This window comes from Eutrema salsugineum, unplaced genomic scaffold (genome assembly GCF_000478725.1).
Source record: "Eutrema salsugineum unplaced genomic scaffold, Eutsalg1_0 scaffold_13, whole genome shotgun sequence".
Lineage (NCBI taxonomy): Eukaryota > Viridiplantae > Streptophyta > Magnoliopsida > Brassicales > Brassicaceae > Eutrema > Eutrema salsugineum.
This window is the reverse complement of record NW_006256885.1, coordinates 306,466-334,169: the sequence shown is the minus strand read 5'-3', so window position 1 is coordinate 334,169 and position 27,704 is coordinate 306,466. Positions and strand designations below refer to the sequence as shown.

At 34.9% G+C, this 27,704-nt stretch overlaps 7 protein-coding genes and 1 long non-coding RNA gene across 8 annotated transcripts; 3 read left to right on the top strand and 5 right to left on the bottom strand.

Moving 5' to 3' along the window:
- Positions 1-8,107: 8,107 nt before the first annotated feature.
- Positions 8,108-9,685, bottom strand: LOC112088997. Its single transcript, XR_002900813.1, has 4 exons — positions 9,568-9,685; positions 9,338-9,414; positions 8,913-9,214; positions 8,108-8,823 (listed from the first exon to the last, which is right to left on the bottom strand). It is a non-coding gene; the product is annotated as an uncharacterized LOC112088997 (long non-coding RNA).
- Positions 9,686-10,613: 928 nt separating this feature from the next.
- LOC112088846 (KDEL-tailed cysteine endopeptidase CEP3-like) lies at positions 10,614-11,445 on the top strand. The gene is made up of 2 exons (XM_024159149.1): positions 10,614-10,970; positions 11,050-11,445. The coding sequence occupies exons 1-2, from the start codon at positions 10,614-10,616 to the stop codon at positions 11,443-11,445; spliced, it is 753 nt and encodes a 250-aa protein (XP_024014917.1).
- Positions 11,446-11,880: 435 nt separating this feature from the next.
- LOC112088845 (UPF0725 protein At1g19565) lies at positions 11,881-12,709 on the bottom strand. The gene is made up of 4 exons (XM_024159148.1): positions 12,614-12,709; positions 12,230-12,469; positions 12,112-12,156; positions 11,881-12,027 (listed from the first exon to the last, which is right to left on the bottom strand). The coding sequence occupies exons 1-4, from the start codon at positions 12,707-12,709 to the stop codon at positions 11,881-11,883; spliced, it is 528 nt and encodes a 175-aa protein (XP_024014916.1).
- A 1,055-nt stretch (positions 12,710-13,764) lies between these two features.
- Positions 13,765-15,249, top strand: LOC18025114 (CRIB domain-containing protein RIC5). The gene is made up of 5 exons (XM_006405971.2): positions 13,765-13,948; positions 14,062-14,135; positions 14,328-14,406; positions 14,508-14,608; positions 14,713-15,249. The coding sequence occupies exons 3-5, from the start codon at positions 14,349-14,351 to the stop codon at positions 15,112-15,114; spliced, it is 561 nt and encodes a 186-aa protein (XP_006406034.1). The 5' UTR covers positions 13,765-13,948; positions 14,062-14,135; positions 14,328-14,348; the 3' UTR covers positions 15,115-15,249.
- Positions 15,250-16,048: 799 nt separating this feature from the next.
- On the bottom strand, positions 16,049-17,288 carry LOC18025113 (cysteine-rich repeat secretory protein 42). Its single transcript, XM_006405970.1, has 2 exons — positions 16,965-17,288; positions 16,049-16,495 (listed from the first exon to the last, which is right to left on the bottom strand). Exons 1-2 carry the CDS (start codon positions 17,286-17,288, stop codon positions 16,049-16,051), a joined length of 771 nt encoding a protein of 256 aa, XP_006406033.1.
- A 3,797-nt stretch (positions 17,289-21,085) lies between these two features.
- On the bottom strand, positions 21,086-22,197 carry LOC18025111 (cysteine-rich repeat secretory protein 42). The gene is given in 2 exon segments (XM_024159147.1): positions 21,086-21,532; positions 21,871-22,197. Coding segments are annotated over 2 exon segments (774 nt in total).
- Positions 22,198-23,796: 1,599 nt separating this feature from the next.
- On the top strand, positions 23,797-25,217 carry LOC18025112 (60S ribosomal protein L36a). The gene is made up of 4 exons (XM_006405967.2): positions 23,797-23,874; positions 24,351-24,530; positions 24,833-24,907; positions 24,995-25,217. Exons 1-4 carry the CDS (start codon positions 23,872-23,874, stop codon positions 25,052-25,054), a joined length of 318 nt encoding a protein of 105 aa, XP_006406030.1. The 5' UTR covers positions 23,797-23,871; the 3' UTR covers positions 25,055-25,217.
- An 11-nt stretch (positions 25,218-25,228) lies between these two features.
- On the bottom strand, positions 25,229-27,011 carry LOC18025109 (plastid-lipid-associated protein 6, chloroplastic). Its single transcript, XM_006405968.2, has 4 exons — positions 26,592-27,011; positions 25,991-26,227; positions 25,649-25,775; positions 25,229-25,573 (listed from the first exon to the last, which is right to left on the bottom strand). Exons 1-4 carry the CDS (start codon positions 26,859-26,861, stop codon positions 25,359-25,361), a joined length of 849 nt encoding a protein of 282 aa, XP_006406031.1. The 5' UTR covers positions 26,862-27,011; the 3' UTR covers positions 25,229-25,358.
- Positions 27,012-27,704: the final 693 nt, after the last annotated feature.

The following is a 27,704-nucleotide window of genomic DNA, read 5'->3' as shown; positions in this document are numbered from 1 at the left end:
CCAAGGCAGTTATAAATAGAGCTGCGAAAGAGTGTAAAGTGGAAGACACGATGATAGTTGACATTTCACTGACCAGATGCAGAAGATGTAAGTTCACTGTTCTTCTGATACTGTGTCATACACACATAGAGAAAACCTTGGATATCATATGATCCACCAAGTTGTTTTACTGGAACCATTATCAATTATCAAAACTAAAGTTTCACGACATTGATCATCAGACAAACTGCAAACAGATACAGATAACAGTAAGTCAAAACATGATTACTAACAGATACATCCGCTTGGAAAATGAAAAACAGTGTCACATACACACCTGTAAAGAAGAAGAGAATCCAGTAACACGGCTAGGAATCTCTTGATCTTTGGATAATCCAAGAAGACCACCCGAAATATCTAGACACAAAATTGAAGCCCTCGTTAGAAAAACTGATTTAGTTAAAATTAAAATAAAGCCAAAGAGGGCTAGCTTATTTTCTTTAAAAGGTCCAAACCTTTTTGGAATCATCAAGCCTACAGATTGCAACTGTGGTTGATCCAAAAGCAAAAAACAATTAGTTGAAAAAGACCAACTCCGACCAGTTGTAGCAGAATTCTCAGTAAGCAATAGAAAATATGTTTCACCTCACAGATAGAAGTTTTATAAATCGGTGATATCAAAATATTAGAGGTTTGTGGGGACAGAAGGTTGCCAAATCACCGTCAACAGTTGCAACAGAACCTAGAACCTCAACGACAACGGGTTTTGAAGGCTGATACTTCTTAGTCCGAGATGCCTACAACAACCAAAGAACAACTTCTTTGAAAGAAGTGAGATGTTCAGCTTAGTATAGCGATTAAGTACTACTTTAGAGAAAATACATAACAGCTACTTACATAGTCACACAAGGACTCCAAAAACCTGCATATCACGTATAACCGATCTAGGAGGTGGATCCCCTGAAATTTTTACACCATCCAGAAATTTCCACTTGGTATTTTAACACTATCCTTGGTTATAATTTTACCAGGCTTTAAGAGTACAACATGTAAATTCGTTTTTTTTTTTCTTTCTTTCTATAATAGTTGGAACTTGAATTTAAAAACATGAACTCAAATTTCTTTTAAACGAGACGACTGTCAACTAAGTAAATTACTCACGTTGGAATGGAAATATGAATACATTTGAATTGTCGATCTAATTTTATGAAAGGAGTGAGACTTTTTGCTTCTCCAACATCAATGTTGCTTCCAAACATTTATGAACATAAAATTAAAATTTGGACAACCATATTCCCTCTAAATCCGTATACGGTACAAGAATTAAAAATAAAAAATGGACAAGTTAAGTTTTCCAATTTATAGGAAGGAACTATATAATTATCTTAGTGTTCATATTAGATTCCTAACCACGAGAATTGAAAGCATGTGTATTTAATACTAAAAGTTTGCATTTGAATAACATAGAAAGAGATAGCAGCCTGTCATTATATAACGTGCTTCAGTTAGCAGTGCTGGTCCTTAATTTTGAGTGGCTTAAAGCATATTTGAAAAATATGTGGCTTTATCTAATACTATTGATAAAAAGTAACACTAAAACAACATAAAAGTACTTCAAATAATTGAATATGGTAAATCATGATTTGTGAAATCTTAGAGTTAGAACTTTTAAGTAACAACGTCGAGATTTTTATATTTTATCAAGATTATATACAGATTTAAGTTTATTTTAGAGAAATTCCCATAAAAACCCTGAAGTATTCACCCGTTCCCAACTAAAACTTTGAACTTTTTGTTTTCCTACTTTAAACCTTGAACTTAATTCTTTTTCCAACATAAATCTTCAATTCATGTAATTTGTGCTGGATCATGGATTGACCAACAATCAACGATGACTTTGTTAAGAGACTAAACCTCCGTTAATAAAGATTCTTAGTCTGTTAATTTTTTTAAGCACGTGTTATTCTATTAAAATGGATCAGGTTATTGGGTGAGGAAAAATCAATTATTAAATTCTCTCTTTCTCGAGTTCTAGGGTTCTTCGTTATTAAATTATCTCTTTCTCGACTTCGTCATTAATTAATGGAAACCAGCGAAGCATGTTTGTGGGTTCTCTATAACTGTAGAAAAGCTTTTAAAAGCCTGGACTGATGAGAACACAAAAAGGAAATCCTCAAACAAGAAGTGGTGTCAGTGATGTGTAACATGTTTGTATTTTCTTGTGTCGTATAAGAGCATCTGCAATGGTTGTCTCTATATTTTACTTTAAAAATAGAGATCTTTATAAATAAAAAAGGGGTTTACTGTAATGGTTGCCTCTATATTTGACTGTAAATCTTATTATTAATTGCTTACAAGTCCTTTTACTTTTAAATATTTTAAAAAATTTCTATTTATTTTAGTTTTAACAATAATTTAACATAATTATACTTTAAAATTTTTTATTTATTATATTTTGTTGTTTTATTTTAAACTTTTAAATGATTATATAACTAATTATTATTAATATAGTTTAATTAAGTATAATATTATGTGGTATCTTATTGTTTAAGAGTCAAATAAAAAGATATGAAAGTTTAAGGATTGTTTTGTAAATAAAAAAGTTCTACTCTATAAATAGAGAAATGAACAGTATATCTCTAAATATAGAGATATACTGTTCATTTCTCTATTTATAGAGTAAGATATAGAGTACCAATGCAGATGATTTTACTCTAAAAATAGAGTTTAGAGACAGAAATAGAATACCATTGCAGATGCTCTTATGTTGTTTAGTGATATTTAGAGTTTCTGGTTAATCTCTAATGTCAATGTTGTTCAACAAAGTAGAGAAAAAAGACACTCATAAGATGGTATCATAAGTCTTGCAAAACAGCAAAATCATAATTCAAACAAAGAGAGTCACAATTTATAGATATCTATAAGTCTTACTAAACAATAAAAAGCAAAAACAAATTAAAGAACTTGAAAGAAAGTCTACTATGTTGGTCGTTGTTCAGAGGAAGTGATGGATATATCGTGAGCTCGTGATCCAAAAACTTCGAAGACACGGTTTGTATACGGACAGTTTAATACCCATACCCATTTGGAATAGCAACATTCTTTTTAACTTTTAGTGGTCGTCCCCTTCTAGGTTTAGATATATGTTGCCAATTAGATGACATTGATGGATGAGAGGCACTTGAAGATTGTGGGAACACAGATGTACTAGCGGTCTACGTCCACTACAAGAAAACATGTCATATTTCTACAAAATTTCCTACGAAATTATTGGTAGGTGAAAATTTTAACCAATTTTCAACAAAATTCTGACGAAATATTTAAATGGTAGGAAAGTAGTAAGTAATTTCCTACGAAAAAAATACATTAAAAAATGGTAGGAAAGTTTCTACCAAATTCCTTCTAAATGTGAATTCGTAGAAATTTAGTCAAAACTTAATAAGAAAAAGGTAGAAATAAACTAAATATTAGGATGGTAAGAAAATCGTCGGAAATTTTTTACCATTTTTCCTATGAAAAAAATATATAAAAAATGGTAGGAAATTTTCTATCAATTTCCTACTAAACATATATCCGTAGAAACTTTGGTCAGAAATTAGTAAAAAAGACGTTAAAATTTTTTTATCATTTTTCTACCAAATATCATCTGTAGGTAAAACGTAAGAATTCAGTAGAAATATTTTATAACCTAAATTTATACACGAGAACCTTTCATTTTCCTTACCTCTTTCATTCTAAATGGCCGCCTCTTTTTTTCATCTCTTCAGTTTTTTCTCTTCTTTTTCCCCAAACTTCATTCTTCTTCATCTAATTTTTTAAGAAAAATCACAAAACTAAGCTTTTGTTATTTTGGTGGAAACAAATGCTGCTGTGTGAGGACGAGATCCGGTGGTGGTGCTCCTTTTGCGGTGCTGTCATGGTGGTTTTTCCTTGTTGAGATTTGAAGGATAATGTCCGGTGAGACTGGTGGTGATAGATCTGGAGATTTCGTCCAAGTTCTACTTCGCCTCTGAGATTGGTCGAAAAGCTTGAGGCAATGGTCATGAATCCATGAACGGCGGTGTCTTTTGCAGCCACGAATCCATGAGCGGCGGCGTCTGGGTTGATTGTAACCTTTTGCGGCCATGAATCCATAAGCGGCTGTGTCTCTCCATTGTGTAGGGTTTAGGTTTTTTTGTTTTTTTAATTTTTCTTTGGTTTAATTATTTAGTTTAATTGTTTGGTTTAATTGTTGATTTAATTTTCTTATAATGTTTAATTTATTATAGTGTTGTATTTAAATAAACTAATTGTTTTGATTTTGTTGTAAGAAAAAAATTGGTTTATATATAATACAATTCAAATTTATAATTAATATTAATTTGTTAATTTCAAATTTAATTTTCGAAATTAATTTATTTTTGAAATTAATTTAATTACTTTTTTATAATTATCGTAAATAAATCGTAGGAAATATTTTGTAGAAAAACAATAGAAACTGTAGGAAATAAGAAAGTAAAATATCGTAGGAAAAACTAATCGCAGGATATTAGTAGGAATTTGGTCAAAAATTTCTGACAAAAGTCCTACCAAACTGTCCGTAGTAAATTTCCTACGGAATTTCCTACGACTTTCCTACCAATTAAAATTTTCGACGGCCGATTTCCTATAACTTATTTTGGTAAGTATTGAGTAAGAAAGGGCTGTTTCCTACGCTTTAACGACGATATTTGCCGTAGGTTTTTGGCCTGTATTCTTGTAGTGATCTTTCTCTTTTTGGAAGGTGGCTTTGTGCTATTTTTAAAAGTTGTCTTTGTTTCCTTGTAGTTTTCTTGGCAACTGGCTTTGAAGAGTTATTAAGAGATGTTGTGGGAGCTGTACTTTTGGCTGATCTGGGTTGCCTACGAACTGGTACTTGAAAAATAAGAATGGAAGTGGTTAATATAAGAGTTTTGAATAGTGACAATGTGAGATCTAAAACTTACCTCTTGAGGGTTCTTACGAGGACGACCTCTTTTGTTCTTTGGTTTTTCAACCTTGGGTTCATTTTTGCATTTAGTTTTGTTATGGCCAACTGGACCACAATGTGAACAATGAACCGATCTCCCATGTCTTTTTGACTTCGCTTTTTAGGTTGGAGACTCATAAGGATCCTTGTTTCTTTTGTAAGTCTTTGGTCTTCCAGGTGGCCTACGAAAATCAGGCACTAATATTGGGATCCTACCAGTTTTTTTCTACAATATTTCTCCATTCACAGGTCTGATGTTGTCTTCATAAGTTCTCTTCCAAAATTCTGTTGAATAGTATTTGGAGACATACTTGTTCATATCATCATTGTTGTCATTGATGACACAAACGGCATGTTTGAAAGGAAGACCTGTAACCATTCCAGTAAAATGTTTTTACATCTAAATATCATCACCTAAATCAGAAAAAAGAACAATACCTGTAAGATCTCATCGATGACAAGCACATTCACGAGTTGATAAGATTACAGTATATCCATTATCAAACTCATTAACCTCGTACACCTTCTTCGTACTGCGTAAAGTTGAACAATACTTCCCATCAACCCTTGACTTTTCCAAAAGTTTGAGTGTATTTGGTGTAAGCATTCCATCTGATGGTTCTGCTTCTTTACATCTCCGAGCTATCCTCTCCATGTTCTGTCTTCTTATAGTTTCCAACAGATTGATAATTGGCTTCAACCTTTTTCCCCTTATTATCCTGTTGAAACTCTCAGAAAGGTTGTTGTGAACATCTGCACACTGTGACTCTGGATTGAAAAAGACTCGACACCATGTCTCTGGGTTAGTTCTCAACAAGACTTCATGTGCTGCAACATCATAGTCTTCGACAGCCTTCATCCTCTCACCATACTCTCCTTCGTTGTAAATGTACGCCACAACCCAAAACAGAACTTTGTACTCTGAAGATGAGAAACTTTTTTTCCAATTGAGCATTAAATATATATTTAAGAAAAAAGTATAGAAAACAAACCTTCTGCTTGTCTGATATGATGGTGATTTTTTCGCCTAATCCCAAGCCAAAGTCTACTTTTAACTTGCCCACAAACCATGCCCAACTTTTATTGTCTTCAACCCTCACAATAGTCCATGATATTGGATATATTCTATTATCTGCATCCGTTCCAGTTGCAGCAAGCAACTCACCTATCAAATCCCATCGACAAAAGCATCCATCAAGCCCAATGATAGGTCTACAAACCTTTTTCCAAGTGTTCTTCAGCTCTTTAAAGCAAATGTAGATCTTGTCAAACACTTGCTCACCTCTTAAAAAAACTGTAACAATCTCGGTGCTAACACCTTTATTTGATCTCATCAGTTCTGCTTCATAGTCCCATAACTTAGCAAATTGTGTGGCTTAGTCGTGAAGAACCACGTCTAGTGCCATTCTTCTAGCTTTTGAGCATTTCGACCTTGAGACAATGCAATTATACATTTCCTTGATTGAGTCTTTGATCTCATTTGCAGTCAGGTAAACCTTCCTTTTTAACTCTTCTCTATAAAGACTTACAATAACACTTTGTTTCAGCAGTCTCACTCGGCTATTTTTGTTGTGATTATGATTGTTGTGGCACACTTTTACCGTCCAGTTGTTCATAGGAATTTCAACAGAGCAAAAGACCTTCCATTTACATTTTTCAGTACAACAAACAGCAGCAATCCTACGAGCCTCAGACTTTGCCATCACATCGAATTGTGTCTTGAGAGCATAACGCATCAACTGGCTTTTAAACTCATCTCCTCTATTGAACGTTTGAAATTACCAAAGATATGGTTCTTCCTCATAGTCCATATAAAGCTGATTTTTACCTCTACGCTTTTTTGGTTTTTCCGTCAATCTTTCTAATTCTTTATCAGTATCAACCAGTGTATCAGGATACGGCTCATCTCCTAAACCATATTCAGTGTCACTCTCATTAATTTTTTCTTCTCTAAGAGCATGAACATTGTTGAAACTCAATTGGGTCTCTTAATAAACTTTTTTAATATTTTTTATTAAAATAGAAAGAATAATGATGAAACATGTGTCAGGAAAAAGGTGAGGAAGGAAAAAATATTTTTTTTCCTCCATATTGAAGAACCAATCATATGCATTCACATGTTTTAAAAACGTCTCTTATGCGTTCTAATATAAGCGACGTGTTCTCTACTTTTACATAAAACACTGATTAAAATAATAATATTTATTTTTAAGAGATGCTGTAAGAGACAGCAATGTTCATGGTCTAACATCTATTTTTCCTACAACTTTTTCTCTAAAAACTCTATCTCCTTTAGAAGCTTCTCCATTCTCTGCCTCTTCAAGCAAAGAAATAAAGCGACCATCAGTTTCAGCGTTTCCTACCTCTGGCACAACATATTCCCATCATCGACCTGATTCCCTATATTTTTTTCTCCTTTTTCAGTGATCTCATTCTCTGATTCCACTACATCCATGTCATCCTTAGGTCTATCTTCATCATAAGCATCTGCATCATACTCCTCTTCATTAACATCATAATTCTCATTATTTTTCTTCTCACCATTTTTGTGAAATGAACTATGAAGAGATATTGATTCTTCTCCTTCACCCATTTCTCATTTGCAAAAAGTTAATTAGTGTTTGTTAATACGGTTTTATTTATAATCCCATATTGTTGCTTTTAAGAGTACTAGAGAGATTGTCCACGCTAAGCGCGGTTTTGTTCTAATGTTTTTATTTTATTAGTTTTAATTTATATGTTGGTTTTCTAAACTTTTCTGATTATGATAAGTTACTTTTCTTGTTTTTTGTTTATTTTTGTTATAAGTAATTAGTTTAGTTAAGTTTGTTTTGGTACTACTAATAAATCTATCAGTTTTGTAGTATGAATTTGTAGAATTTGGCATGAGAGACTCTTAAGCCAGCTTTAATATTTTCTTGTAGTACAAATTTGTAAAATTTGGATAATTGACTCATAATTCTGCATGTCTGTCTTTTTGGATAATTTATCAACCTTCTGAATTGTGCCGCAAAGCTCTTCTCCGCGCATTGATATAAACTACATACATATCTTCTTATTACAATTGCAGCTGATAATACAACAAATTCATTGTTTTAGCACAGTGGATTCAAACATGGGTATGCCAATTGCGAAGGAAAACAAAAAAATGAGATTATCCAATATCGAAATAACAAATGTAAATTGATTGATATATCAAATATAACCAGAGCAAATTACAAAGGAAAGCAGGTAACAACATGTCTCCACCAAATCAATTCCTACCGAGAGGGAGTGATCTGCAAGAGTAAGTCTCCCTGAAATCAGACTTCTTCTTGGAGGAAGCAAAGAGGGAAGCGTAGACTTCCTTGGTAGCATTAACCGGCACTGCATCTCCCGCCTTGAATTTCTTCACAGTAATGCCATTGCCATTCACATTCACATCATCCATCTGTCTCTTTGCGACCTTTCCTCCTGTATCAGCCACCACGGCTAAGCCATTTTTGCTCTTCTTTGAGGCGCCTTTTTTCTCCCTCTCCTGCTTTCTCCCTCAAAATACCAACCTCCTTCCTCTGTACCGTTTATCACAATCTTATCAGAATCTGTGACATCTGCGTGACACACCAAACACGAAGAAGACTTCACTTCCTTCAACGCCTTTGCGCTCATCACGTGTCTGCATCCCCTCTAAGCGAAAAACTTGTACTTTCCGTTGAACTCAAGCCCTGAAACCGGGCACTGAAAATGTTTTAATGGCTTGAGGCTTGAGATTTACACAATACCATCGTTTTCATTGTCCACTGTAGCTGATTAAATAGCTTCAGAAGTTTGAGATTGGATTGATGAATGTCTTGAAAGTTGAAACTTTGTATCATCATCTGAACATAGATTTGATAAATACAAAATTTCACTAATTTTCTCAAATTGATACAATTGTGGAATGTAACACAGAGAGCAAGAAATATACCGTTTGGTGTTGGCTTAGCCATGATTTGCGTTGTTCCTGTCTGTTTGAAACCCGAAGATGAATCAATTAAAGATTTCTTTAAACCAAATTGAAGAAAGTGAAAGTGAAGTTTCATAAATATTGGTCGTCATCTTGAAGAGACATCATAAGCGTCTTCGTGAATCCCGCAATATGCACCAAATTCGCTAAATTCAATCAATTCCACGTAACTTCAGAAATTAGAAACTGAGTCAAATCACCACATCTCTTTGAAGTCTCCTCACAGTGTTAGAGAACGAATAATTCTCTCTAATCAGATTCTCCTGCACATTTTGAGAAGAAATTGAATGTAATTGGTTAAAGAAAAGTTTCAAAACGAATCGTTGGGAGCTTTTCACCATCGGCTAGAGAAAGCTTATGAAACAAAATAAGAAACCAATACATACCTGATACCTCTTCTTCTATTGAACTTCACTTGGTACCTCTTGAAGTAAGCATTCGATTTGTGGGACTTCACAAACACCTAAGAACACAAAATTTCTTACTTTATTATTCTATACCAAACAGAAATCAAATCTTAAGATCCAAACAAAATATAAATCATCTCGTCAGTGAGCACTATAACAAAATAAAAAGCTTATGAAACGCGTCGGAAAGGAAAGCGTCGAGACTCAACGTGAGACTGAATGATTTAGTCATGATCTGTTGAGGTGGTCACTGAAGGCACTGCCGGGATTTGAGTTATATATTGCAGAAACTTGGAAGCTGAACCGAAAGAGAAGGAAGACGAACGTGGTAAAACGGCGTTGAGAGTTTAGGCGAGGAAGAAGATACGCTTCTGGGCTTTCTGGGCTTCTGTTGCTTTCTGGGCTTCTGTTGCTGTCTGGCCACAATGATAATGTGAAAATATTCAGTGCTGACGTGGTATTGCGAGAGAAATTCTTCGGAAGCTGATGTGGACAGGGTGAGGAGCCTCAAACTTGTACTTTTATTAGAATAGATTTATATTTTTAAAAGGTGAGTAGTGATATTATGGATAGCAAGGGTCTCTTTTATTTATTCATCAATATAAAAATATTTATGAATTGCTATTAATCAAACCTGAAATAGAGAATAAAGATAGCAAGCTACAATAATGAGATGAAACATTATTTGGATGATATCGATCACAAGCCCGTAAACATGGAAGTCTTAATTGTAGTAATATATATATATATATATAGTTTTTTTGCTTTTTTGACCAAAGGCTTTCAATTGTATATATATATCTTAGACCTAACAGTATAGTAGTGAATAGTTTTCTAAGAGAAAATCACAGAGAAACATAAGAAAAAACTTTTAAAAAACCTGAAAAATAAGATAACTCAATATATGTTTCTACAACATTGGTTGGATTCAATAAACTAAGATTTTTTCATGATTCCCACAACAAAAAAAGAAAAGAAAATATTGGTAATAAATATGAATGAATGTAGTTTAAATATATATTTACACCACATTACATCAATTGAAACTTTCCCATATGAGATACTTAGCCAATAAAATTTGAAATTAGCATCATTCGTTCAGTATTATTATTATTTTCATACTAAAAAAATACTTTTTACAAAAATTTTCTCTACTAATATTCACATAGTTTGATTTTTTTACATATTTATTGTTTTATATAACTTAGTAAAGTTGGATCATATGACCTATTCTTGCACTATTATTTTTAGTGCTATGAGAGCAATCTTGGGACGCGACACCGAAATAACAAAGTATTCTGCTCAAGATCTTGTTGATTTCACAAGAAAGTCGCCTGCTAGAAAGAAGAAACCGGGCCATGAATGTTATGTTTGTCCTATTTATGAGGGGTTGGTGTATGTCAAACATAACGGAATCCAAATGGAAGCAGCACACCCTTTTGATAATGCTTTCTGCAAAAAAAGCGTTGAGCCAAGGAGTTATCTGAACCTAGCGTATATCGACGATGTGAAGGAATTGGACAGCATCGAAGAGACACTTGATACAGTAAAGAAGCATCCTGTTGCGGCTACCATACCTATCTTCGAGCCAGAGTTCTCGAGCATTGGAGAGGTAAATTCTTTAATTTGCAGAAAAACAAACATAATTGTGTAATTTTCTTTTTTTATTCATACATTTGTTGATTTTGCAGAAAATCTACTGGAGACCCACTTCTACGATTTCAAAATATGTTAATACGCATGGCATTAACATTACGGGTGTGGGTAAAGGGGAAAATGGAGAAAAGTATGTTTGGGCGAAATCAAGTGGCGGGCTCAAGTTTGGCGTTGGTGGATACTTGAAAATATCAATCGAGATGATGATGATGTGCCTTACCACCGGTAGGTATGGGCCATTTATTGACAACCCATTTCCACCTCTGTCGAAATTTGTGTACCCAACTCTTCTCTCCAAGGAAGCCGAGGAAGCACGCCAGATCCTGGACAAGGAGAAAGAAAGCAAGAGGCTGGAGGAAGAAGAACGCAAGAGGCTGGAGAAAGAAAGCAAGAGGCTGGAGGAAGAACGCAAGAGGCACGCTAGAGGCTGAGACAAGAAATTAACTGAAACAAATTTGTGTGTGAGCAAACAAGTTAAGCAATTAAGTTAGTTTATACTTCCTTTCTGATTCTTGCGCGTTCTTATAGTTAATAGATCAAATTTCTGTTTTTCTATTCCCAGAAACAGGTGAGCATTAATAATATTTACATCCAATTATATCCCTTAATGTGCATTTGAATTGGTAAAATGGTTTTATAAAAAAATTAAAGCCAATGGACAAAGGACGAACACTCTTGATATTCAAATCAAAGTTAAGTTACAACAACAAAGTAGTAGCAAGACGGGGATGTACGAGAAGTCATAATTACTTGAGTAGCACACAACAAGCGAAACATTGAGAAAATAAAATGTAGCCACACCATCTGGAGAAAGAACTCTCACGATAGTTAAAATGAGATACATAATGGGACGATAGGGATACTTCTTAACACATCAACATCTTGAATTCAAGCGACATCTGGTTTGGTTTTCCAGTCGTTGTTCTCCTTGTGACGGTATGGAAGGGAAAACCGTGACGGGTTGAGAAGGTAATGTAGAAGTTTGCATTCTCCGCCTTGGCCTTCATCTTCGGCTACGGCTCGAAAATTAAAAGTTTGTACCTTAAGCAAAGACAAAACAAAGTTCGATTTAAAGCAAAAAAGAGAGATTAATTTACCTTTTGCATATAGTAGCAACCAAGTCCAACGTGACCCAAGAATTCCTGTTTGAGGGAGTTGAGTCAAAATATATAAAAACACAGACATTTGCATAAACAAGAGTCAGTAGTAAATTACCGTAGCAATAGGATCCGCCCAGTCTACCTTCTGGGGATCAGAACATATATATATATATATATATTCGTACAGATAACATACCGGCATTTCTCCCGGAGGCGATGGTTCATATTTTGGTGAATGCGATGGTGGTTCAAGGTCATCATGACAGATTTCAGATTCTGAAGAGGGCAAGGATGTTTCAGATTCCAATTCCTCCTCTGGTGGTACAAAGTTGACATCTGGAAAGCCTTCACGGTACTGATTAAACAACTGAACACTTCAAATCAAGCTCAAAGCCCATTTTTTTCAAGATTATTAAAAGGAGTAATCACATTTCCATTGCTACTAGCAGAAGTTAAGGTATCCCTGAACAACTGTGCGACCGATGTGACTTTAACATACTTCCTCACATTCACCCTCTTCTTCTTCCTCCTCCGTCGTAGTCGACTTAGTCTGAAATAATGCGATCTCAATACATCCACGACAAGTCTTATGCATCATCAATTCATTCACTATTTTTATTTTCTTTTTTTCTTTTTATTCACGAAATGGTTTTAATAATTTTATTTTCCTTTCTTATTTTTATTCATGAAATGGTGTAATTATTTTATTTTCTTCTTTACCAAAATTTTGTTCAAGTAGTCAGTCCTTCAAATCCAAAAGGGAAAGAAAGCAAAAGTTAAAAAATACCATGTCCACGATAAATTAATCGATTCAGCATAATCACATTTTAGATAATGACCCGCGAAATATGCAAGTTTAAAAAGTTAAAAAAATGCAAGTTTTTTAATTTGATTAAGTTAAAATAACGATGGTATGTCTAATATTAAAAACAATATACATACATTAGCTTTGAATATGAATTAAAGTATAGTGGTTTTTATTACTTCGTTGATTAATGGATTGATTCCAAAATTAAGAAAAAATTCTGGAAACAGAACCTTGTGAACTTGTTTCCAATATTAAGATAAAATTTTATCCAAAATTAAGATAAAATTCCAAAATTACTTCGTTGACTTGTTCACTCCATTTCCAGATAAAATTCTGAGTTAGTTGATCAGATTTGACATGTATAAAAAGTTTATTTTTTTCAATTAGAAAGTGTCTAAAAATTTTGAATACTAATAACGAAATGAATTGTATTGGTTGGAAGGTTGTTAACAATGATAAATAGCAATAAAAAATTAGTTTCGGAAGATAAGTATATATATATATATATATATATATGGAAAAATGTTCACATGCTTACATGAAAGTTAATTTTAATCGAACACTTTCAGTATTTAGGTGGAAGTTTCAATCTGCTTCCTGAATCTTCATGAAGATTTCCCAAAAAAAAAAAAAAAAAAAAAAACCGTATCTCCCGCGTTTGCCAGTAAAAAAAGACTCAGAGAACCTTAATATAGGATTTGGAGAAATTTCATTGACACCACCAAATAATTAAGGGAAATCTTATGGTTATCCGTTGATTTACAACTTCTACATCTAATAACCATCTGCCACGTATCTATTAGGCATATGTAAAAAAAGAAATAGACGAGAAAGAAAAAAAGAGCCTTTGTGCTCAAAGAAAAGAGGACAAATTTGAGATTTCTTTTTCCTTACGTTACCTCCTCTTCGACTCGAGACCCATAACAAAATAATAAACAAGAAAATAACAAAAGAAGTAGAGAAAAGCCTTTTGATCTTTCCTGAATCAATTTGGAAAATCATTATCGTTCTTAAGTTTGTAACCCGGTATTTATTTATTTTTTTTATAAATTTATCTTGTCTTTTTTTTTTGTGGTTTCTCAACACAAAGAACGTGTTGTATCTTGTTCTTGTTTGTTTATGTATTCTTGAATTTGCAGAAACTCGTAGCTCTTGGAAATCTATATGTTTCAATTTCTTTGTTGATAGGGTTTTATCTCCTCCAACAAAAAATGTAAGTTCATTTTTATTGATTTCTTAATATGTTTATTTCATTATAGGATTCGATTTACACCTTTCTCTATTACAACCTTATGTACAACACGAGTAGAGAATTGTAACTTGTTTAAGAGAAAGAAAAAAAAAGAAGAAAAACAATTTGATTTACGAAAAAAGTTTTTTGAGTTTTGCTTGGTGTGCAAGTTAGGTATGCAGCTGCAAGTTGAACATGACCTCACCAATGAAGGGTCTATTAAAAGGGTTGAGGTACATTGCTCGTATCTTCGGTGAGTTTTTATTAATTTTCGGAACAAAATTCACACATGCCTACATACAATCACCAAGAAATAAAGATTTTAAAATGTTGCGTATAAATTGTTGCATGCAGAGGATGAGAAGGAACCAGAGATGCAGATTGGAAAACCGACCGATGTAAAACATGTTGCTCATATAGGATGGGAAGGGCCGTCTGCTACGACCCCAAGCTGGGTATATATAACCTTACACTACATATATATATATATATATATATATATAAAGATTTGGTTGTACATCATGAGCTCATACATATTTCTTTCCATGGGAATCTACAGATGCATGAGTATAAGTCTCCAATGGCTGAGGCAAAAGGAAGTTCGAACAAGAAACCTGCGAGCTCCGGGGAGAGGCAGAGGAACAAAGGGAGGCGTAAATCATCCACAGGCACAAACAACTCACCTGCAGAGTCTCCAACAAGGGTAGGAGGATCAACAAGGCCATCAAGACGTAGCACGGGTAAACAGAGAGATCAGAGCACAGGTTCAGGGTCAGAGTCAGGTTCAGGGTTAGACTTAACTCAACAGAATGATCAGTCTATGGGATCGAAACAATCGAAGCAGAGAAAGTCGAAAACGTCAACAGGAGGAGGAGGAGGAGCTGGAAAGTCCAAGGAGACAGATATATCAGTGCGGGCGGTTTATCCTTGCGTGGGTCTTGGAAGTTCTACAGGAAGATGAGAGATGAGAAAAGAAGAGAGTTTTTTTCTTTCAAGTTTAGACTAGAGTGGTGGTTTTGCTTTTCTTCTCATAATGATCTACACACTTTTGTCTTTTCTCTCCCTTATGTTGGAGATATGTCTTTGCATAACTAAGACCTGTATTTTTTATTGAGCGATTTGGGTCGAGAAGAGAGAACCCTTTGGTTATGAATCAGGGATGTGAAACATTTGCTTTGTTTACTGATTTTGGTGATTGTAAAATTATTACCAAGCAACCTTAATATTGTGTTCTTAGGATACAAGGTTGTATCTAATAACTATTCAATTAGTATAAGCTTGAGCCTAGCATCTAGTCATCTACTAGAATTCGATTGTTAATTTGTTGCGTTTGCAAGAGGTAATTTTATGGTTTAAACGGAATCACAATTATTTGTATATTAAACAAAACTCATTTATAAAATTGTAAACACAAAAGCCAAAAGTAAAAAAAAAAAAAAAAGTTGGTGTTGCATTTTATCGCTAAGTATGGATCTAAAATAAAGGTTAGAACCATTATAAAAAAAAACTCTAATTTAGCGGTGATAAATGGATCTAACGTTAAAGCTGGTAATAAAATGCACTTTAACATGTTTATACGTCTAGATAGTTAGAAGAAACTCTACTTGGGACCGGTTTAATTTCTCAAACAAGCTGCTGAATTATGAGATGAGGCTTGTATCCTACTAGTTTGTACTAGTTTCGTTACAGTGCATGTTAAGTTAGATTCAAATCCGAAAATATACGTGTGTGAGTGACTAAAAAAAAATGTGTGTTATACAAAACAAATCACCAATAGGAAAGTACATTTCTATTCGCTCAAGACACATATTCAAGCACAAGACATTCAATATTCTAGACCGTGTTTTGTTCAGCTGGACCCCTTTATTTAGTATGGAGTATTAGTCGAGCATTCTTCATGTTCTAAGAAAAGGGTAAAGCTCATACCTAAAGTTACAGCTCGTACTCAAAACTCTACCTCCTACTTTACCATCACAACACGTTGGAAACTCTTCCAAAATCCATTTCAAACATTCAAGGCAACTGTTGAATACTAAGTCTTTCGTACACTGGACCATTGCATACAGATTAGTCGTCCCAATCGTCTTCTCTCCAGACGCGTACAGCACCAGCGCGATGCCATCTACGTTTTTTGTATCAGTGGCTTTATAGGCCAGGTTCTCAAGGAAAGCTGACGTCTCTTTATTAAACGACACTGGATTTCCATTCACCTTGTTCGGGTTGGACAAATAGAATTTATTCTCGTAATCGATCTTCCCGGAGACACGGATCGTAGATATCCTCAAAAGACATTGGTCATACCATATTATTGCTCCCTTGTTTCTTGGACATCTCCTACGAAGCTGGCATATAGATATTGACAACAAGATCAAGAACAATATTGCATGGACTAGTATACGTATAAATATAATATATACTCTAGCTTTTCTTTTTGGTACTAGCCATAATTAATGCCTATTAGTTTCATCTGGATTCAGCCATTCAAGATCCATGAAGAGTATTAGGATCGACATTTACTCAGGTAAGATGTAAGTATGTAACAAAAGAATACATTTACACTTACTCATGTAACTTATATTTATCATGGGCATTGTTCCTCTAATTGTCAGCTGTAAGAACTTATATACATTTAAGACCTTAGTTTCATAAAATCAATCTATATTTCCTAATATATGAGCCCCCTAAAGTATGGATCAATTTATGTAAACATATTTTGGGCTTGTGCAAAAATGTTTTTGACATATGCCAAGAATCGGTCATGCATGTAAATAAGTATGTGACTGCTAATTAATAATACTGAAGTGGCTTTACCCCAGCGATGGCAGTGGCAAGGCAAGTGCGGCACTTGGACCAATAGGAGTCGGCCCGGCATTGGAGTCGGGCGTAGACTTTATTGGGACCGTCGCCAAAGGCCGTGTCGTCGAAACCGTCGCGAAAATTACTAGTAGTAGAGACTGATCGGATTACACGGTTGAGGTTATCTTCGAATGGACTTCCCTTCTTGTATTTCCCTTGACTGTTGATGCATTCGTGGTGTAGATACTCATTGGTGAGGTTCAGGGACGAAACGCTGCGTGGAAGAAGTTGTATGGTCACTATGGCCAAGATAGGAACTAATCCAACAAATGGGGACATGTTTTTGATATGTTTCCGAAAGACAATTTCTTTTTATAAGAATTTGTTTTATATAATATATATATATATATATATATATATAATTTGTCACGGACAGGAAAGAGGAGACTTGGTATCTGCGGCGATGGGAGAGGAGGGACCAAGAAAAAGTCAAAGTTTGAATGTTTGGTAACATCCAGTGGCAAAACTTTTGATGTTATTTCTTTGGACAAAAGATGAGGAAGAGGAGAAGAAGGAAGATCGCGAAGGAAAAAAAAATTGATTGATTTAAAATGGTATTAATTAATTTACATAGGAAAAAGTAAAATTAATTGTCAAAAAAAAATATACAATCATGATACGTATGGACTAATGGACGTAAACAGTTCGTCTACAAAGGTGATATTTTCCGACAAATACTTGGGTATAATGTAAAAGAAATAAACAGAAGAATGTTATCGAACATAATAAAATGCAAAAAATGATATTGAGGATAATTACTTTAATTTTTTTTATTATGTGATTTGGGTCGAGAAGAGAGAACCCTTTAATGATTATGATTTTTGAATCAGGGATGTGAAAAAAATGCTTTGCTTAGTGATTTCGGTCACTATAACACTAAGCTATTAGAGTGATAAGAGTTTAGGATTGGAAGAATTGTATATTGACTCTCATGAGAATAATTATTAGGACTACATACATATTTATACTAAAGATATTTCTTAAACTAAATAGATACAAATCTCTATAATATCTAAATAATAACTATACAATATTTACTAATAATATTATGAATCTTCTAGATCCTTCTATACGCTCCCTCAACCTCAAGGGGGAATGGAGAAATGCGGAATTAGCGGCTTGAGGTTGACCATGAATTGATCGAATTAAGGTGAGGAGTCTTGAGATCAACTTGCTTTGGACTCTTTATGGGCTTGACTTTGACGGTAGTTAAAAAATATGTGAGTAACAATAGAACATGTGGAGCCATGAAAAGATGATAAAGTGACAGACGTGGCGGTGAGAGGACCTTGCGGGAGAGAGTCACAAATCTGATATGGTGATGTCAAAGACACCATGGGAATCAAACGGTGGATGCTTTGGGAGACCATTGAAGGAGACGCTTCAACTATGCGTGCAAGGAAGCACTTTGGTTTCTTGATGGAAGCACTTAGGCAGTGAGCCATGGTGGAGATCATAGATCTCGTGTTGGTGACATAGTTATAAGGCTCGGCTTGGACCAATGTTTTGGCGGTGCAGTGGAAGCACAAAAGGTGTGATGAACCTTGTCTTTGAGGAAGAAGAAAATTAAAAGAAGCTGATGGCTGATTGATTTTTTTTTGTTTTTGTTTTTCTTTTGGATTAAAAGCCCATTGGTTTGAAAGAGTAACTAACACAAAAATCTTGTAGCTTAAGAAAACATGAAGCACAATGGCTTGAAAGAGTAAGAAAAAGAAGCACGATGGCTTGAAAGTTGAAGCTAAAAGATAATTTTTTTTTTAACAATTAAGATTGGAGAAGTATTGTAGTTTTGAAAACAATTAAGAAGCTCAAAAATCAAAGGTATGTGAATTAGATTCAGAGGTCCATGATAGACTTGAATAAGAAGAAGCTCTATGGCTTAGATTCAGATGCATTTAGGTTTGAATTAGAGAAGCATTATGCTTAGATTCAGAGGCACTTATGAAGATGCAAACAAGGTTGGAGCAGCGCGTGTAGCAGTCCGACTAGCTCTGGAACTGACACGGAAAGACTTGCGTAGCAATCTACACACGTGGAGGTGAGCTGGAGCTGCAGGACGTGCTGGACACTTCAAGAGACAAGAAGCTGACGTGGATAGGAAGCTTGGAGTATCTTGGAGGATCTATGAAGATAATATCGAGTTTCCTCTATCTTAGGAGAAGATAAGGAAGGTGAAGATTCTCATGAAGATTTGGTGTAATCCGAAGGAGAATCTAGGCGAGGATCAGCCGCAAGTCCTATTGAGTATAAATAGGCGTGTTAGAGCTAGGTAGAGTTTTAACACAACTGAGAGAATACTTAGCAAAGGGTGAGCGAAAATCTGTGAGAGTTTTCGTGAGCTAGTGTGCTAAGAGATTTGGGTGAGAGGTTCTTGAATCACGTATCGATTCAAGAACAAGTGAGACTAGTGTAGCAAATCAAGGTGTGTCTTGAGGTTGCTCTAAATCGGGTTCTGTATACTTGTAAGTTACAAACAGATTTACTAGTGAGGTATCTTTGAAGAGAAAAATCCTTGTGTTGTGTTCTGTGTTAGTTCCCGTATTACTACTCTTACATTTTCAACTTAGGCTTGAATAAGAAGCTCGATGGCTCGGATTCAGAGGTTCATGTTGAACTTGAATTTTAGAAGCACTTGGCTTAGAAAAGAAAAAGAAAAAGAAAAAAAAAAGAAGTTTGATCGCTAAATCAAAATTTTGGAGCAAACCTGCTCTGATACCATATTAGAGTGATGAGAGTTTAGGATTGGAAGAATTGTATTTACTCTCATAAACATAAAGGTTAGGATACATACACTTATATAGTATTCACGTTTAACCTAATTACTAACTAATAGAATCAATACAAATCTCTAGAATATACTTTCATAATGTCTACAATATCTTTGGATATCTTTCTAGATATATGCCCCCTCAATCTCAAGGGGTGATGGAGTGAAGCGGAAGTGACGGCTTGAGATTGACCATAGATAATGATGAGATCGTTGTGAGGATCTTTTGGACTAGACATTTGTGGGCGTCTTGATAAAATGAGTTCTTTGAAAGGTAAGTGGAGAAAGATACTCGTTGAAGAGAGAACCGTGGCAGACTTTGCTTTTGTTGGCGATTTGCAAGGGTGTCACGGACAAGCATGGTGATGAAGGTGATGGAGGGAGGTGAGGTGAGCACTGCTTTGCAAGATAAGAAGATGCTGTGAAGCTTTTCCTCTTGTTTTTTTTTTGAGAAAAAAAAATAGACTAAAGAAAAAAATAATAATAAGAAGAAAGCATGTGGCTTAGATTCAGAGATCCATGATAGACTTGAATAAGAAGAAACTCTATGGCTTAGATTCAGAGGCACTTAGGCTTAAATTAGAGAAGCACTATGCTTAGATTCAGAGGCACTTAGGCTTGAATAAGAAGCTCGATAGCTTGGATTCAGAAGTTCATGGTGAACTTGAACTTTAGAAGCACTTGGCTTAAAAAAGAAAAAAAAAATGAAAAAGAAGTTTGATTGCTAGATCAAAACTTTGGAGCAAACCTGTTCTGATACCATATTAGAGTGATGAGAGTTTAGGATTGGAAGAATTGTATATTGACTCTCATGAGAATAACTATTAGGACTACATACATATTTATACTAAAGATATTTCCTAAACTAAATAGATACAAGTCTCTATAATATCTAAATAATAACTATACAATATTTACTAATAATATTATGAATCTTCTAGATCCTTCTATATAAGCAACCTTAATGTTGTGTTCTTAAATTGCAAGGTTGGATCTAACTATCCGATTAGTATAGGCTTGACCGCTTGAGCCTGATATTTAGTCATCTAGTAGTCTTCGATTGTTTGATTTAAACACGAGGTCTTTTCCATGTTCAAATGAAACCACAACTTGTAGTATATTAAACGAAACTCATATTGTAAAACTGGAAAAACAAAAGCCAACACAATGTATACAATATAAACAACATAGAAGAAAATAGATTTCTATTCGTTCAAGACACTTATATTCAAACACAACACAATGCGTATATTTTAAAACCGTGTTTTTGGTTTATGGACTCCTTTGTTTAGAATCAGTCGAGCACTCTTCACGTTCTAAGAAAAGGGTAAAGCTCATACCTAAAGTTACAGCTCGTACTCAAAACTCTCCCTCCCGATTTACCGTCACAGCATTTTGGAAACTCCCTTAAAATCCATTTCAAACACGCAAGGCAACTGTTAAACGCTAAGTCTTTTGTACACTGCACCATTGCGTACAGATTCTTCGTCCCAAGCTTCTTTTCCCCAGCCGCGTACAGGACCATCGAGAGGTTATCTACGTTTTTTGTATCACTAGCTTTATATGTCAACTTCTCCAGGAAAGCAGACGTCTCTTTGTTGAACGACAGTGGATTTCCGCTCACCTTGTTCGGGTTAGACAAATAGAATTTGTGATCGTAATCGACCTTTCCGTAGCCATGGATCGTAGATATCCTCAAAAGACATTGGTCATACCATATTATTGCCCCCTTGTTTCCCGGACATCTCCTACGAAGCTGTCATATAGATATTGACACCAAGATCAAGAACAAGATCAAGATCAAGCTGTCTTTTCTTTTTTGGTACTAGCCATAAATGCCTAATACGTCCAAGATACATGTAGAGTATCAAGATCATCAGATATCTATATGTACATCTAAGATGTAACAAAAGAATACATATACTCATCATGTAACTCATCTAAATCATGGACATTGTTCTCTAATGGCACCAGTGTATATAGTTAGAGCCAACGTTTATAACAGAAATCTATATTCTGTAAAATATGCATGAGTCCTAAAGTATGAAACAAGTTATGTATCGTTTAAACCGGGCAAGCATGTAACTAAGTTACCCCAGAGATGGCGGTGGCAAGGCAAGGATGGCACTTGGACTAGTAGGAGTCGGCTCGGCATTGGAGTCGGACGTAGACTTCATTGGGACCTTCACCATTGGAGGTATCATGGAAACCGGTGCGAAGATTGCCAGTAGTAGGGAGGGAACGGAGGAGACTGTTGAGGTTATTTTCGAATGGACTTCCCTTCTTGTATTTCCCTTGACTATTGATGCATTGGTGGTGTAGATACTCATTGGTCACGTTCAGGGACGAAACGCTGCCTAAAAGGAGGAGTTGTATGGTCACTATAGCCAAGACAGGAATCAATCCAACAATTGAAGACATTGTTTGATATGTTTAGGGAAGGTAATTTTTGTTTTTTTTTTTGTTTTTTAATAGGAGAGATGTGGCTATTAACCGGAGATGATTTTTTTTCATAAGAAATGTTAGTTTTTTGTCACGAACAGGAGAAGAGAGAGGAGACTGAGACTTGGTATTTGCGGCGACCGGAGAGGAGGGCCCATGAAAAAGTCAAAGTTCGAAAATGACTGTCTTGTTTTGGTAACATCAAGTTGTTTGATTTTTTTTTATTATTATTTTTTTGGAAGTGATTTCTTGCATGCTGATATGCTTTGAATTTCTATTAATAAGTTATAAAATTGTTTGGATAAATAGTCAATCTTGATTTATGCAAAAGCATAGAGGTTTGTGACATTCTTCGAATATATTCTGTTTTTTAATATAACATTTTTCCTCTAAATTAGTATTTTTTACATAGCATTACAAGATTCGTCTAAAATAAATATTGCATGGTGCTCAATGATTCATGTGAATATTAGGACAAACATCTATATTCAAAATTTATGTTTTTTCATTAAATGTCATGTATATAGATTGGACTGATATCCATGCATGTTTAGTCTATTTGAAAACACTATCCACAAAAGACTAATCCATAAAACACGTTTTACTATCACAAAATCTGTAACGCCATTAAAAGTATCAAAGCTAATAAATTTTCTCTATTTAACTTGGTTTTTACACAGGTGTACTAATTCATAAAAATGGGTTATAAGAACATAAATCGGTAAATCGGTTTAAAAAACATCAGTCCTAATTGCGTACCATAATTGTGCAATTTTATTTTATTTTTACTGTTCTTTTCATTTGATGAAGATTCGAACTTTGCAAGGTTTCAAAAAAAAGTGAAAATCTATTTTGGTTACCATATACATTAACAAATTTGTTAGCATTCCCACCATAAGTAGATAAACATACCTTGTTTTGAAGAGATTACTTAACAAATTCAACTTCAACATTGTGTTTTAGATTAGCATTACCACGAATAGAATATCCTTTGGACACCATGAGGGGATTATTAAATGATGGGTCTAATGATTCTGAATCCAACTCTTTCCATAGGTAGACTGTGTTCTTTTGAATTATATATCTTAGTTTATGTGTTTATAAATGGTGCAGATATCTATACATAATATTCTTTTAGATTAGTTATCCAGAAATTATAACTCTAATCTAGAAAACACATTTTACTGTTACATAAATTATAACTCTAATCAAAAGTATTGAAATTAATTAATTTGTTCCATTTAAGATTTAACTAGTTTTGTAGTAATAGATAAAAAAAAAATTATGGGTTTTGACAGGTCAATACATCAAAAAACGGTTGGAAAAAACATTGATAAATCGGTTTGAAAACAACAATCCTAACTCGTCTCGTCCGTAAATTTGTGGCACTTAAAATTTTGATTTTTCTTGTTTTAGTCCCAACGGGAAATTTTATTTGAAACTCTCATATTCTTATTCTAATAGAGACAGTGTATAAAGCCCAAAATCGTTAAACCAGCTATGGGCCTGAAATTTACCGAAGGCCCAAATTCGTCGTTTTAACATTTAAGGGTTAGGGTTTCTTAAAACTTTACTATAAATTCTGTTTTCTTTAAGCAACTTCGGCTAGCGGACGACAGCACACAAGCTTCACCCGAGATCAGAGTAGCGAAAATGGTAATTGTTTCTTCCTTCTCGAGTTGATTTTGTATTGGCGTTGAGCTCGTTTCGATATCTTACTGATTCGGATTGAGAGACCTGTTGAGAAACAAAAATGCATTGTGGATTGATTTATTGTTTTCTCAGATCCATAATTTTGAGTTTTCTCTCAGGCTAAATTGTCTTAGGATTGTTTAATCGCTGCAAGTGACGAGAATTAGTGAATAGATTTCACTAGAGCTCATCACTGATGTTCTAGTTTCATTGTCGAATCTTATAAAACACACTCTTTGTTGTCTTTTCTGAGCAAGAAAATGATTTGGTTTCTTAGGAGAAAGATAAGCTGAAGTAAATAAATTTAACTAATCCGTGTGTTATACGAGTGCTTGATTGTCATTTTCTGTTAATCTTAAAAAGTCTCTTGATTTTGTATGTGTTGAAATGCTTCCTTGTGCTAGTTAAACTGAGGAATTTTGTTGTCTATGAAATTGTAGGTGAACATTCCAAAGACAAAGAAGACTTACTGTAAGAACAAGGAATGCAAGAAGCATACATTGCACAAGGTGACCCAATACAAAAAGGGTAAAGACAGTCTTGCTGCTCAGGGGAAGCGTCGTTATGACCGTAAGCAATCTGGTTATGGTGGTCAGACTAAGCCTGTCTTCCACAAGAAGGTAAAATAATCACTTCTCTCACAGATGGTTTTGTATTTCAGAATTAGGACAGCCAGCTAGTGTAGTTAAATGAGCAAGTTTTAGTTATTTAGTCAGTATAGGGAACCATTTAACTTGTAGTGTTTGAGACTGTTCTGATCTTTGCCTACTTATTCTTTCATTTCCAAATCATGTGAAAGTGAACAACTTTTGTCAGTAATCTTTATTTGGGTTTCGTTAGGCGTGAGAGAAAGAGAATATATCCGATAGAATCTTTTTTTTTGTGTGGCTGAGATGTATGTCTTTGTATTCTTTGAACACAGGCCAAGACCACGAAGAAGATTGTCCTGAGGCTTCAGTGCCAAACCTGCAAGCACTTCTCTCAGCACTCCATCAAGGTAAAACGAGCAGTCTCCATACATCAATTGTTATTACTAGATTTGAATCTTTGTAGTTTTCTTACATTGTGTTGTTGTTTCTATCAGAGGTGCAAGCATTTTGAGATCGGTGGAGACAAGAAGGGAAAGGGAACATCACTTTTCTAAGTTGGTTATATCTTAATTTCTACAAGTTTTGTACTTCGCTGGATCTTGATTCCATCTGTTTTAGCTCTCGTATAAGATTTGTCTCATCTTTGCTTGTTAACTCTATATTTTGAATCATCAAGATATGGTTTTGCTGTTAATCACTGCACTGAAGTCCATAAGATATTTAACTCGCAAGCCAAATTTAATTCATGACTTTTTCAAATAAGACATTCATTTACTTGTTCAAACGATTTGTACAAAACTCATGAGGCTGCTTCAACAAGCAGAAAGTATTTAATCTTTACATTTCAAGACACTTTCTTTAAGCAATGACAAATACCCTAAGTTCACCTCTATCCCCACGAGTGATGCGCAAGTTATCATCAACATATGTGACTTCAAAATCACCAGTTCCAGGGTTTGACGGTGGGCGGAAACTGTCGGGAAGCCTCGGGATATCAAACGGAGGAATCTGCGATAAGTTTCCCGATGTCTTCACTGTTGTTTTCTGAAATGTGATCTTGATCTTGCAAGTACCTGTTATGTAGACTGACATTAGCTCTAATGTCTATACAATGCAAGCATAACATAAAGCCAGAGTGAGATGCGAACCTAAGAGTTCGAATTTGTGAGCCAGTGTCGCGGTGGCTTCCAACGGCGGAAATGGCCAAGGAGCTCCTATTTCCACTTCCGCAATGTTATCGAAATCTTTGCTAAACACATCAATCCTTTGAAACACCTGGAACATGAATCAAAACACCAGAGACAGACATGTATTAAAAAAAGTCCAATTTCTAGTGACTCAAGGCAGGTTACATTGCCAAAACCTAGAGTCTTGGCTCAAAGCTCAACCAAGAGTACCGATGATAGATCAGACCATGCACTGAAAACCCGAAAAAAACAAACTTTTAACGAGTAAAACACAGAGCAACGATTCAAGAATCAAAAACATACCTGGCCAAGAGTTACAGGAATCAAACGACCAGTGGGTAGTCCAGGACGGCTACCACCTAAAGAACGAGAAGAGAAGGCACTGCTATACAAGAGCCTCCATTTACCTTGGAGCTTGTCAAGATCATCGGTTAAATCCACCGGTCCACCAGCGGTTTCAAGCTCTTTAGCAGCCGCCTCGGCTCTCTGTAGATCATCTATACTTGCCACAAGTCCCCTGTTCAATCCCGAAACCACACTCTGCATTTTCACACACAAACACACACATACATCATAAACTGTAATCTATTGAATTTTCCAAACATACACTTATAATCAGTAGCCAGCAAATTGTAGAAATCTCTCAAAAGATAGTTAAGATTTTCTCTCTAATTTTCCCCCATAAACTACACTTTTGGTTACCAAATATACACAGTAATGAGAAACCTAATTTTCCAAGCTTCACTACAATCAATTACAAGCGATGTAGCGACCACAGATACACAGTAATTGAAAACCCTTATCCCAAAGACATTGCCGAGAAATGATTTCGTGATTAGGGATTTTTAATGTCAATTTCTTCTAATTAACCGATTTTTTGTCTTCCGAATTAAATCAGACTCACCAGTAATTTGAGTTTCAGCGATTCAACATCTCCTGATCCAGATGTTGACGGTTCGCGAAAGGATACCTCACCGACCGTCGAATTCACGGCGAGATTTCTCCTCTCCGGTGAAGCGAAGCTCAAACGAGACGATCTGGGGAAGCTAATGAGCACCGGCGATGAAGAAATAGAGCATCTGACGGAACAGCACGGCGGCGGAGATCGGTTGTCGGAAAGGAGTGCCGGTGGTGCAGGTAGCAGTGAGGAGAAAGTAGTAGAAGAAGCCGCCATAGGAGAAAATCGCAGAGAGAAGAAGAAGAGTTTTGAGATATTTCTAGAGGAAGTGAAGAAGAAGAAGAAGAAGCATCTACACAAACAGAAAAAAAGAATCTTTCGTTTTTTTTTTTATGTGATTTGAGAAGTAACCACGAGTGGGCGCGCAAGCTGTCACGTTTCTATATACGTGTATATTAAACAAAAACATCATTCGCAGCTTCATATTTTTGTTAAACGATGTCGTTTTTCACATATCTTTGTTAAATTTGTTTCGGGTGTATTTGGTGATATTTATTGGTTTAATAAAAATTATATCTTTGTGAGATTACAACAAGGGCATGAGTTGTCATTAGTACTTAGCAAATGACAACAATAGTTGGTATGATATTTGGCATTTTTCTTTCACTACGAAGAATATCGGATAAAAATTCTTTTTCTTTTAATCTTTGTTTCCCTCTCTCATTATAAATTCAGTCATTTCTCTTGTATTCTATCTATATATAAAAGTAACGTCCATATTTTTCTGTATATGTTTTCTTTTAATCTGTAGGTAAATTCTAGACCTTTTGGATTCAAACTAATACTTTTAGACTCTGCATCCTTTACATTAGACTCTGCATCCTTTACATATAAGCTCAGTAAGGGTCCATATAGTTGGGTGGCCAAGAGTTAATAATGTGATAATTCCGCATCCAAAAAGATTCGATTCCTGACCTAAACCTACAGAGTCAAATCTTCCATTAGAAGGGAACCATCCCACTACCACTTCTTGGTTTTTATATATATTATACATGCAAGTTTAACGGTTGCGAGAAATGAGTCTGAGTCTCAGAGAAGAAGTATAATCAGAAGTGTAGA

What these genes read in the sequence shown, in the direction of transcription:
- LOC112088845 (XM_024159148.1), bottom strand. Translation starts at nt 12,709, where the DNA reads ATGCATAAGACTTGTCGTGGATGTATTGAGATCGCATTATTTCAGACT. An exon ending in AAGAGGGTGAATGTGAGGAA is followed by an intron (nt 12,470 to 12,613) that starts GTATGTTAAAGT and finishes TTGTTTAATCAG; the next exon opens with TACCGTGAAGGCTTTCCAGA. An exon ending in GTTGCTACTATATGCAAAAG is followed by an intron (nt 12,028 to 12,111) that starts GTAAATTAATCT and finishes TTCGAGCCGTAG; the next exon opens with CCGAAGATGAAGGCCAAGGC.
- LOC112088846 (XM_024159149.1), top strand. Translation starts at nt 10,614, where the DNA reads ATGAGAGCAATCTTGGGACGCGACACCGAAATAACAAAGTATTCTGCT. An exon ending in AGTTCTCGAGCATTGGAGAG is followed by an intron (nt 10,971 to 11,049) that starts GTAAATTCTTTA and finishes TTGATTTTGCAG; the next exon opens with AAAATCTACTGGAGACCCAC.
- LOC18025113 (XM_006405970.1), bottom strand. Translation starts at nt 17,288, where the DNA reads ATGTCCCCATTTGTTGGATTAGTTCCTATCTTGGCCATAGTGACCATA. An exon ending in TTGCCACTGCCATCGCTGGG is followed by an intron (nt 16,496 to 16,964) that starts GTAAAGCCACTT and finishes TCTATATGCCAG; the next exon opens with CTTCGTAGGAGATGTCCAAG.
- LOC18025114 (XM_006405971.2), top strand. Translation starts at nt 14,349, where the DNA reads ATGACCTCACCAATGAAGGGTCTATTAAAAGGGTTGAGGTACATTGCT. An exon ending in GTACATTGCTCGTATCTTCG is followed by an intron (nt 14,407 to 14,507) that starts GTGAGTTTTTAT and finishes TGTTGCATGCAG; the next exon opens with AGGATGAGAAGGAACCAGAG. An exon ending in CTGCTACGACCCCAAGCTGG is followed by an intron (nt 14,609 to 14,712) that starts GTATATATAACC and finishes GGGAATCTACAG; the next exon opens with ATGCATGAGTATAAGTCTCC.
- LOC18025109 (XM_006405968.2), bottom strand. Translation starts at nt 26,861, where the DNA reads ATGGCGGCTTCTTCTACTACTTTCTCCTCACTGCTACCTGCACCACCG. An exon ending in CGCTGAAACTCAAATTACTG is followed by an intron (nt 26,228 to 26,591) that starts GTGAGTCTGATT and finishes GTGAAAATGCAG; the next exon opens with AGTGTGGTTTCGGGATTGAA. An exon ending in TTCCTGTAACTCTTGGCCAG is followed by an intron (nt 25,776 to 25,990) that starts GTATGTTTTTGA and finishes TTCATGTTCCAG; the next exon opens with GTGTTTCAAAGGATTGATGT.
- LOC18025112 (XM_006405967.2), top strand. An exon ending in AGCCTGTCTTCCACAAGAAG is followed by an intron (nt 24,531 to 24,832) that starts GTAAAATAATCA and finishes CTTTGAACACAG; the next exon opens with GCCAAGACCACGAAGAAGAT. An exon ending in TCTCTCAGCACTCCATCAAG is followed by an intron (nt 24,908 to 24,994) that starts GTAAAACGAGCA and finishes TGTTTCTATCAG; the next exon opens with AGGTGCAAGCATTTTGAGAT.